We start from the raw sequence: 12,033 nt of genomic DNA, 5'->3' as shown, positions 1-12,033 counted from the left end.
ATTCTATATTAAAATATAGTTTTAAATATGTTTGAGATATGTTATATATATTTGATTTTTATTTTGAGTTTCCAATAATTTTGTTTTATTATTTTGAGTATTTGGTATATTAAAAATTTTGTTATATATACATTCATACCATCAAATAAATAATAAGTGGCGTCAACTCAACGACTTTTTAATATATATCACTCATCTTTCATTAAGATGACGATGTTATATCATTTCGAAACAAAAATTTTAATATATTAGAAACTCAAAACAATAACAAAATTTATTAAGAACTTAAAATAAAAATAAATATATATCAAGTACTTAAAAATTATTTAATTTAAGCCTAAAATGTTATGGTATGTGGAATTATGGTGTAAAACTAATAGGCCCCTCCCTTGATGATTTGTTTCTCTTTGTTGCCTACATTAAAAAAAAATGGCCATTGTAGATTATACAAACCTCAACTCAGGTCATAACCTACTAAGCCCATGAGAGGCAAGCTTATATGTATATTTTTGTTGCCTTCATGAAAATGGAAAATATTTGAAAATTTAAAGTTTATATATGCTCTTGATTTATAGGTAACTTTCTTGTGACTTATTATCACGGGTTTTTTGTTGTGTTGGCTTATTATAAAATATATCCTACAAAAAATATAATATATATTTTTCTTTAGAAGTATTAATCTGATTGTATTATCTTGAAATTTTTTCTTTTTGAAAATTTTTCACATGCAAGTGAACTCTCTAAGTACTTATGTCACTTCATCCGATCATTCATAATGTCATAAAAATGATATAGATAATAGTTATTATTATTATTATTATTATTACTTAAACAAGTCGGCTTGTCAAGCTTAACAAGTTTTTTTTATAATTTGGCTTTGGCCTTTTTGTCTAAAGAAGCTTTTTAAAAAAATTTGAACTTGGTTTTTATAGTAAACAAGTCGAGCCGAGCCTTAAATAGACTGAGTCAAAGGCCCTTGACAAGCTGATCGGTTTCATCCCTCTCAGCCTCCCAATCCCACCCACCAAATGCATGTAATTACTTCTATACAACCATTCAATCATATCATAGGGTTAAACCCCTCATAAATTAAACAACCCTAATTCATCACAACTCCAAATTACATCTCATATAACCCTAAACATCATAATTACAAACAACACATTCAAAATACATAAGGGGAAGGAGGTACTGTTATATATATATATATATATATATATATATATATATATATATATATATATATATATCAATCAGTTGTAGAAAGAAGAATGGGAAGCATACAAAAGGGGGTTACACTCAAATGAGGGTGTATGTGACCTAAGGTTTATCCAACTTAATCTCATACTGCACTCTCAATGACTCATTCCCTTATTAGTTTAAACCTGACTCAACTTTCACTCATTGGCTCCCCAATTGGGCCCTGGCAACACTTTTATTAAAACCATCCGGCCTCCATTTTATTAGCCACGTGTCCACACATAATTTATTTCAATATTTTATTATTTATATCTCTCTGTTGCCACTAAAGTATGGCCACTGAGATTTTTATTGTTCTTTGCCTGTGCAGAACACAGGAACTGCCCTAGTTTTATTTAATACTGTAAGTACTTTTTATCATATCACTAAATATTACTAGATTATTAAATATTCTATTATTTTGGATTAAGAGGTCGACCCATTCATTTGGGCCCTAATACCCTCTTCAAAGCCTCAACGTGGATTTAAGCATTCTACCCACAAGATATGGGATACCAATATTTAATTTTTTAATTAACAAAATGTTTGAGATGTTACATTAACTATTCTGAAGATGAGAGATTAAAATATAATTTATTCAAAAAATATTATATATGATTACTTCATTAGACTTTTTGATGATGTGATAAGTCATTGGATTGTTAATGTTATTATTTTACATCAAAGATTAATTAAAAATGATAATAGACAAAAAAATTTAAGAACTATGATTGGTCATAATTTAGATTGAGGACTAAAAGCATAAATTTAAAAAAGTTACATTCTACTTTAATTGACTACTTTATCAAATTATAAATTTACATGTTGGAATGAATATAAAAAGATGATTTTTTTTATAAAAAAAAATCTACATTCTACATCAGCTCTTGAAATAACTGATAATAGACTACTTTATCAATTTATGTGAAGTTACCACCTTTTGTGTACCAAAACCACTTTCAACATTGGTTTCGAAACTAATCAATAAAAGATGTTACACCATATATCTACATCGGTTGTTTCAATAATGAAAGTAACTTCACTTTCACTTTCTGCATGGGCGGATTATAGAAGAATGAATATAGAATTTGTCCTACATTTTACATCGACTTATACTCTACCGATTCTAAAGCGATGTAGTATATTTTCTAGAGCCGATGCAGTAGTATGTTTTTTAGAACAGTTCTTGTAGTAACGTTTCCAATGAAATCAACCAATTGTTGTAGTAGGAAGTTAGTTTATTTTCTTTTCCACTAATAAAAAATTCATTAATTAATATTCTAATATTATCTCAACAATTATGTATACCAACATTAAATAAATTAAAAAAAATTATTTAAATAATTTTACGGTCAACATTTATTTATATTTTTAAAATACAATATTAGTTAAATTGAATTTATTTATGCTTTGGTTGGATGAAAGTAAAAGAGATGCGAAGGAAAATTTATCTTCTCGCATCTCTAACCCTATATTTTAATTTAATTATCTCTTTTTTTTATTGTCTCTATTTTTATTATATATATCAAACAATGCATAAATAATAAATAATTCAATACAAAGAATTACTGAATAGTATTAATATTGTGATCCAGTTTAAAATTAATACTTAATTATTAATTTAATTCCTTATATATTTAGAATGTTGAGTTAGTTTTTTGTATTTTTGAAAGCTCCAATAAATTTCTTAATTTTTTAAAAAGCTCCAATAAAGATCACATTGAGTATTTTAAAAATAATAAAAGACCATATCAAAATATTTTTAAAAATAAAATATTTGATCGAAACTTTGATGAGGTCTAATTGAATATTTAAAATAAATAAAAAGAACAAATTAATAATTAATAATTTAGCCTAAATCGAAAGAAATTAAGTGGCACCAAAACGGCATCGTTTAACCATCGCGTTTTGCCTTTGGTCCTCTCCACATTCAAAACCCTTCTTCCTTTCAGTTCCTAGTTGCCTCTGCTGCAACAGCATTCTGTCGCAAATTGATGATATTTGGGTGTTGATGCGCTTCTGTCATTTGGTTTAGGTAAGAAAGCTCGTTTCTTTCTCAATTTTTTTATTGGGCCTCGTTATTTGCTTCTGTTATCTCTGCTTTATATGTTTTTCCCTCTTTTCTCTAAATAATTTGGAAGAGCACACCCAATATCCCCATTTAATAGATTATGATCCATTTGAGAAGTGAAACAGTGTTGCATTGAATTCAATGTAGTCCATGAAAGCATATTGATTTTGCATTGCAAAGCTTTTAAAATTATGGTGACTTTGGGACTATTTAACTGTTGCTTTCATTGGGTACTTATTTTTGTTTTTTATTCAGCATGAAATGCAGAGGGTTTCTAGCTCATGTTGTTACTTGTTAGTACAATCTTTCATCAGTTCTTGTTTTGAAATTGTAGCCTTGATATATGATATTAGAAGCTGTTGGAGGGTCCTCTCAGAATAAAAAAAATGTGAATTTTTTTAAAGGATAAACTATATAAAAAAGGCATAAATAGGAAACTTTATAACTCGAATAATTCAAGTGAAGTATTTGTTCAAATGAACTTTGAAGGCTTGAACAATTGGATTTTGTAAATTATCACCTCCTTGGGTGTAGGTATGTATGTGATATGTGATATGTGATGTAGAAGGCACGGTATTTCTATTTTCTAGATGCTGTCACCTATCACTGTTGTAGGTGTTTTGAGTGCTTGCATTTATATGCATGACACTGGAAGAACTAATTGTTATTTGTGGAACATCAAATTCAAACATTTAGTTATATTGTGTCAAATTTAAGAAAGGAGAGCCTTGTTGTATAATTTTAGAAAATTTTCTGCAGAAAAAATATAATCGTTATTATGAGAATGAGAAACCTTATAAAAAACTATTTTCACTACTAAAGAGGGCATTTGCATTTCTATGAAAGAGAGTGGTCTTGCTCTCTATCCATGTCTTCGTTTTGCTTCTGTTTTGTGTATCTGATGTTTTTGCATATGCATAGATTCAGGATGAAAATGTCACTGGTTTGGCCTCTCTTAACGAGGCGAGGATTCAGCACAAGCTCTGAGAATCTTGTTGCTTCTGTGCTCTTTGAGAGATTGCCAGTGGTCATTCCCAAAATTGATCCTGTGGTTTATGCATTTCAAGAATTCTCGTAACTTCGTAAGTCTTCTCTCTACTCTAGTACTTTTTAGATAAGTCCTAGCAGGCTAGCACTGAATACCCTAATTTCCATTTAGGATTATCTAAGAGAAAGAAAGGGAAAAACCTGTATTCTGTTTCACAGCCTTATGTCTTCAGTGAATTATTGTTTGCCCAAATTATATGAAATTGTAAAAAAAAAAGTAATGTATGATATTAAATATCAGAACTTTCTTCCTTCCCTAATTTTAAATATGGAAAAATGAGGCTTAAGGCTTAAAACATGAGGATTTGCTATTAATATTTCTTGTTCGAATGATTATGCTGTTGTTTGCTTAGTGAACTTGAAGAACCTGTTGTGGCTATGATTGTTGTCTCTTGTCTGTTCCATTTTCTTGCTGATATATGGGGTTTGGATGATTAGGTTTCGATGGCGACAACAATATCAACGCAGATACCCTGATGAATTTCTTGACAAATCTGATGCAAGGTATATATGCACAAAAGTAGGTCTATAGTTTAAATGTTTTGGTTATTAAAGGGAGAGATCATTAGTTGTTGTTATAATAGTATATTAAAAAAATATTATGTATAAATATGTGGAAGTTTTGAGAAGAGAGTTGAAAAGATGAAAAGTAAAATTACAACAAAAGCCATATCCCATGAAAAGTAAAATTAAGAGTGAAAATAAAAGAAACTCCAGAAACTGGCAGGGCAGTGAAAGAAATTGGATGGTATTGATAGAACTAGTTCACATTCTAAAGGAAAGAATGGATTTTTGAAGACACTTCATTGGATATTCGAGAGACCAGAACTCTCCTCTCAAATGGCAAGATGCCTTGACAAACTAACAGATGTTAACAAACAAATAACTAACTAACTAACACCTTCAGTAACAATATTAGCTACTAAAAATTGGCATCTACATGAGTGAATATGCACATAATTGTAGTAATTTTGAAGTTGCAGTTTGACATTTTTTTTAATCCAATTGAAACAATGGCAGAACATCTTAAAAAGATTCGACATGGCAAAAAATTTTGTTAAGTTGCAAATTTGCAATACTTAAAGTTTAAAGCATGATTCACATGGATCAGTAATGGTATAGTTAACATAAAATACCCATTCCGCCTAAAACATTTCTGATCTGCTAGCTATAGTCATGATAAAAGAAACTATTACAAAACAGTCGTATGGCAGTCTAGTCATCAATATTTAAAACAGAGGCTAGTAAAAATTACTCCTCCAAATTTTGCATGTCACAACCAAAATGGGAGTACATGACTGATGCGTAACTCATATAATGTTACAAATCCTTCTGTTTAAGAGTTGTCACAATTCACAACTGGTAAAATACAGATTCGTTCCTTTTTTTTCAATCTAGTCTCATGAAAATTATGTTCCTTACAGGGGGAAAGGTGATTATCAGATTGACTATGTGCCAGCACCACGAATCACTGAAGCCGACCAAAGTAATGACCGAAGGTGTGCTCACCAATTTGAGTAGACTGACCACTTGTGTAATTTTCAGTAAGGAAATGTTTATTTCAATTTCTGGAATATATGAAGGAAAATGAATGCTATATAAGAGATTCCATCGTGTCAAATACTTATGATTTTTCAAATGAAATATTAACTTGTTTCTTATCTTGTCCTCTTCTTTCTTGGGAGTAGACAATTGTCTATTTTCTTTGGCTTGGTGTTTAGTTATGGATATTCTTTATCAGTGATTGAATTAATTTAGCTTTGACTAATTGGTCATCATATATTGTAACCTGTTGATGCAAGCTTGCCACGTGGATATATGTTATATTCTTAATTCCTAATGTCCCTTTAGTTTTAAGAAATCCTTCTTAGTAATGTTATACAACTGTTATTAGTTCTATCTGAGAAATACTGAAATACATTTTATATGAGGGCACGGGGGCAATATCCATTGTACGACTTAGGTACCAGAGTCAAAGCTAAATATAACTTGAATGCTTTGAGTGGACATAGAAACTTATTTAAGCCATTTGCTTATCCCTGTTAATTTTTTTTAGAACTGTGTTTGCTTTCAGAATAATTGTTGTGTAATTGATTACATATTCTCTTACTACTTAGGTCATTACAAAGAGCTCTTGACAGAAGACTCTACCTTCTTCTCTATGGTAATGCATATGGGGCTCCAAGTGGGAAGCCTGTGTGGCATTTTCCAGAGAAAGTTTATGAATCAGAGGACACCATGCGCAAGGTGAACATTGTTATGTGGCATTCTTCTTTTTATTTCCATATATTCCTTTCTCTTAATTTTGAATTTTTGTAGTGTGCAGAGTCTGCTTTAAAATCAGTCATAGGAGATCTTTCTAATACATATTTTGTTGGAAATGCTCCAATGGCCCATATGGTTGTTCAGCCAACAGAAAACCAGTCCGAATCCACATCTTTTAAGGTATGATTTTAGGAAATTTGTGGTACTTCTGGTCTACTATTGAATGTTTAACATCTTCCAATATGTTTGTAGTATATCAATATGTGTTTATGAAAGTTCAATGCGTTTGCTTTGTTTAGTTTTACCGCATGATTACAAAACTAGCCTTCCATCTTGTGTCTTCTTCATGTAAAAATTGATTATATTTGCTCATTCTTTCCTTTACTGAAATCTTATGCCAGCGATTCTTCTTCAAGTCACAAGTAATTGCTAAAAACAAGTTCGACATCGGAAAATGTGAGGATTTTGTCTGGGTGACAAAGGATGAATTGACGGAGTATTTTCCCGAGCAAGCCGAGTTTTTAAATAAGATGATCATTAGCTGATGAAAGTGGAGAACAGTTGTTTAATTGAAATTTTTGCCAGTTAGTTCCTAGAATGACAGTGGAGGGCCTTGCAAGAAGATCAATGTAAGATAAAGTTTCTGGGCACATTGGAAGATTTCGATTTAAAGTTAAACGTGACATTTCTAGTTTTGGAGACTTGTCCGAGTTAATGGATGCTGGAAGGCTTTTTTGTTTAAAAACGTATTTTGTTGTTTCTTTTAATTTGCCATAGCTCTTCTTGTAGTTGTACTGTAATAAATAAGTTGCAATGGTGATTATGACGATTTGAATATGTTTCCCAATTTTGTTGATATAGTTTCTGTTTGGATATCTATCTTACCAGTTCAGCCAACTAGTCTTGTTTTGGAGACCAAAGTAACACTTTTACTCATGCCCTGCCAAGAATTTTCGCCCATCTTTTTGGTCTTGAAGTGTAGTACTGACTATCTTCATATTTGTTTATTTATTTATAAAAGGTATTGTGCTATACATATATAGAATATACTGGAAACTTGCTTCTGTAAAAAGAAAAGTGCTATTTGTACATAAAAGTTACAATTATGTGGAGAATGAATTATTTTCTAACTGTATAAAAAATATTGAAGGAAAACTTACTCGAAACTGTTGATATATATAAATACGTAAAGGGTATTGAAGTTTTATTTTCGTATACTAATTATATAGCTATCATTACTCTCGCCATAAATAAATAAAAAAAATAGTTTTGTTGAAGTTAAACGATCCTTATAATTGAAAAAAAAAAAGAATCCTTATAATTAAATATACTCTAGCCTTGCACTTTGATTAATTAATTAAGAGATTGGAACTGTACGTACGTTTTCTTTTGATGTTTTATCAAGCGATTCGTATAAGGATTTTATTTCTTTGCTCTGAAGAAGATTGTAATTGTATACAGTTGCAAATACGATGTTATTATGTGCACATACAAATTATCACCTCGTCTTTTTACTGGTCAGTTTAATCAAATAATTAATGTGAACTTAAGATTCATATACATTGTTAATAGTTGCATAGATTTGTTAGGTTATTAATTGAGTAGAATAAGTTATTTTTAGTCATGGTAAAAAAAAAGTAATTTTTTCACATGGTAATGAGTCAGAATTATCAACTATTATTTTTCATCAATAATTGAAATCTATTTTTATTTAGAAGAGCTAAATTCTTGTTGCAGAAAGGGTATTGATTTCTTAATTTGGTATCTCATAAAGTTTTTTCTTTAATATTTTTAATTTTCATCCTCTTATATAATTTTTATATCTATATTTATTTTTTAATTTTTTTCTTACTAATCTATTATCATATTTTATAAAAATCTTTCTTTTGCTCAATATACGTGTAAAATGAGAGTGCAATAGTATACTACTAATAGATGTAGAAACGGAGTGAAAATTTGTATGCAAGATGATGATTTTCCTAATATGAATGACATCACAATCACAACATCAAGTTTTTAAAATGAAAATTATATTCGAAAGCGTCAAAAGAGCTTGCAAATTGGTCAAAGCCAGGTAGGTAAACAGTACATGATCTCAACATGTATGAGAATTGGATAAGAGAATTAACATGTCCTAAACCCTAAACAGATGGAGTATGGTTAAAACAGTGAGACAAAAACTCTTCACCGGTAATTCAGGTCAGTTGATTCTCTATATATGTTGCACACAAAGCTATACCCAACTAAATTTCAACTACTTCTGTTCAACTGCTCTTTAATTCAACAAGTATATGCATGCTAAGACACAAATTAAGGAGACGTGACCAACATGCATATCTATCTTTCGTTATCACCAATGTATGCATGTTCTCAGTTTCTTCGTACAAATTTGCGTGTGAGTGAAGAGTGGCTGTCCAACCTCTTCTACCTTCCACTATCTTTCTCCTTTATAAATTTCCACCCTAAAACAATCTCATTTTTTGTTCACCCTCCATTCCATTCCCACCCTATCATTCAATGGAAAGCCAAGATCCACAAAACTCTCCTCCCTTCCTTTTCACTCCCATGTCAATGATGCAAAACCCAAATTTGGAACCTCAAGGCTTGCATGATGACATAGACTGGGTTAGCCTTTTCTCTGGCCAGAGCAACTTCCTTGCGGATGCCAATGCGATGATGGAATGCGCTTCTTCTTCTTCTTCTTCTTCGTCCTCCTCGTGTGCTTTGATGGCTGAAAAGAGTGATAAAGAGACAATGAAAGGGGGTAGATTGAGGAAGACAACACGACCCAGGTTTGCGTTTCAGACGAGAAGTGAAGATGATATTTTGGATGATGGTTATCGTTGGAGGAAGTATGGACAGAAAGCTGTGAAGAACAACATACATCCCAGGTGTGTGATAAGCAAAATTAGCTTTCTTTAACGTTGCATGCATGGATGGTTATGTAATTCCCTCTTGAATGATATTATATTTGTCTAAATAGCTATATGTATGTGTAAAGAAATTGCATTTTTCAAAGCTTAAGACTGAGTTGCATGCATTTGGTGGAAACGCTAATTATATATAATTTTCTTAAAATAAAACTTCAACTTAAAAGTACGTAACAACGCCAATTTTGTCATCAGGCCCTTAGATAAAAAGAGAAAAGAGAGAAAGTGATAAATACAATGTAATAAAAAGGAAATGAAGAAAGATAAAGGAATTGTAAAAATTAAGGTGTAAAAAATCAGAAATGTAAAAATAATTAGTGTGTGAAAATAGTTGTACTTATTTGGAAATAATCTTATAAATTATAATTGGGTACAACAACATATAAAACATATATGGATTTGTATAATTCTTTATAATAAATATATACTTTGCTATTTATTTATAAGTAGTGTTCCTTATTTTTATTTTTCATAATTAAGCACAAATAGTGTTTTGTTAATGTGTGACTTAAAGAAATTGTTAAATTAAACAAGTACGTATTTAATATATTAAAATGTAAAATTTATGTAAAGTACCATTTTTTATTAATTATGATAATTTGACAAAGGGTATACTATTTACTTATAATAAAGAATGAGAGAACAAGTTATGAAAATAAAATAGTGGAAGAAGAAAAACAGAAAATAAGAACAAAATCCACGTAAGAGATCTCTCCATCTATACTTTTGAAAGTTTTTTGTTTTTTTGTAACACTTGAACTTTGTAAAAATACTTGCGAAAGTAATTTTTTGTGATGAATTAATTTCTCTAAGCTGCAAAACCAATGAGTATTTAGTGTCAAGCTCAAAATAATTTAGAGTAATACCTAATTCAATTTCTAACAAAAAAAATCATTCAACTCATTTTTTTTAAAAGCTTATCAAATAGTTTTCAAGATTACAAATATGACACATTTTAGTTCTTTATTCACTATTTTTTTCAAGAATTAAAATGTTATATATTTAATTTATGAATATTAATATTACTAACAAAATAAAAGGAAAATTAAATGGCTCAAAGATTAACGTTTGTAATTTTGGGAAACTATTTAATGACTCTTTTTAGGGATTAAACTATGTCAAGGACTGAATTGAGTGTTGATTCTCTTTTTAGGGATTAAACTATGTCAACTTAACCCGTTAGCAATAGATTAAAATATAATGAAAAAGTTAAAATTTTCAGCTAGCCCACCAAATAGTTATTTGTTAAGTTTTTTTATTATTCCTGAATGTATAGTTTTTTTGTTAAGTATATATTTTCACAAAAATGGCTGGTTTGAGATCCTCTCCTTTAAATAAAAAAATAAAATAAAAATAAAAAACAGAAAAAGGAGAATCTCAATCCACATTCCATCTTCATTCCTCGGATTTGAGGCATACTCACTGCCAAATCGATCTTATGGTGAGCACGTAGTATTTTTGCTTCTTTCCTTTTTAATCAAACCTTACTTTCCTTAATGTATTATATGGCCTGGATCTATTTATAAAGACCATAGGCTCTTTATACCTCAAAATTAAATAACTGTTAATTAGCAAATTGCAACAACATCGTAACGATTTACGTCTGTATATATATATCTGGTTTAAAGTGCACCATTTAGTTAATTTGAGATCACTGATGGTTGGTTTGGTGGTGCATACATATTTTAATTTTGCATTATTCTACAATAAAGAAGCTACTACCGTTGCACGCATCATACATGCAATGTGAAGAAACAGGTGCAAAGGTTATCCAAAGACACAAGCATCGTGGTGACCACTTACGAGGGAATTCACAATCACCCATGCGAAAAGCTCATGGAAACCCTAACGCCCCTTCTGAGGCAAATGCAGTTTCTCTCTAGGTTAGCTTCCAATAATAACGGCGGTCCTTCTTCTCTGCTATAGCTACAGCCTGCAATATATATGCAATTGATATATATACGTCCATGTCACAAAGTTGACTTATATTTACGCTCTTCATTTGCTTTCTAATTAATTAATGTTGTAATTGATCAGATGTACAATGCACTTTCACATCTGGTTTGTATATGTCACATCCCAGTGCAAAGGTTATCCTTTTCAACATTTTGCATTCTTCATATAATATACTTAAAGATCTGAATATTATATTTTTAATTAATCTATTCTTAATCACTTTATTTTCTTATTTTAATATTTTTAATAAATTATTAAAAAAATATTCGTATTATTTAAAAAATAAAATAATAATATTAACAAAAATAAATTATTTTTATAAAAAATTACCAAAAACAAAACGAAACAAAAGCCGGATTCTCTAATCGTGACTTCCTAACTTTAAAATTTTAATAAAAACAATTTAAAAAAAAAAAAAAAAACAAAGAGAAGTTGGGTTCTTCAACTTCGAGTTCTCTCCGCACTTAAAAAATAGGTTTAGTTTAGGATTTATTTTTGTTGTAGGTGTATTTTGAAAAAATTGAA

General features: G+C 29.9%; 2 protein-coding genes across 3 annotated transcripts; both read left to right on the top strand.

Annotated features, from left to right (window-relative positions):
* The first annotated feature begins 3,149 nt into the window (after positions 1-3,149).
* On the top strand, positions 3,150-7,572 carry LOC114389649 (39S ribosomal protein L46, mitochondrial-like). Of its 2 annotated transcripts, XM_028350367.1 has the most exons (7): positions 3,150-3,274; positions 4,232-4,384; positions 4,796-4,861; positions 5,782-5,856; positions 6,475-6,604; positions 6,677-6,802; positions 7,024-7,572. In XM_028350367.1, the coding sequence occupies exons 2-7, from the start codon at positions 4,239-4,241 to the stop codon at positions 7,165-7,167; spliced, it is 687 nt and encodes a 228-aa protein (XP_028206168.1). In that variant the 5' UTR covers positions 3,150-3,274; positions 4,232-4,238; the 3' UTR covers positions 7,168-7,572. The 2 variants fall into 2 exon arrangements, with proteins under 2 accessions (XP_028206168.1, XP_028206167.1); XM_028350366.1 differs by lacking the exon at positions 3,150-3,274 and having other exon boundaries at positions 4,224-4,384.
* Positions 7,573-9,098: 1,526 nt separating this feature from the next.
* LOC114390334 (probable WRKY transcription factor 43) lies at positions 9,099-11,658 on the top strand. Its single transcript, XM_028351034.1, has 2 exons — positions 9,099-9,513; positions 11,265-11,658. Exons 1-2 carry the CDS (start codon positions 9,140-9,142, stop codon positions 11,476-11,478), a joined length of 588 nt encoding a protein of 195 aa, XP_028206835.1. The 5' UTR covers positions 9,099-9,139; the 3' UTR covers positions 11,479-11,658.
* The last annotated feature ends 375 nt before the right edge of the window (positions 11,659-12,033 follow it).

Source organism: Glycine soja, chromosome 16 (assembly GCF_004193775.1).
Source record: "Glycine soja cultivar W05 chromosome 16, ASM419377v2, whole genome shotgun sequence".
Classification (NCBI taxonomy): domain Eukaryota; kingdom Viridiplantae; phylum Streptophyta; class Magnoliopsida; order Fabales; family Fabaceae; genus Glycine; species Glycine soja.
Note: the sequence above shows the minus strand (reverse complement) of the source record. Positions and strands in the feature narration are given on the sequence as shown.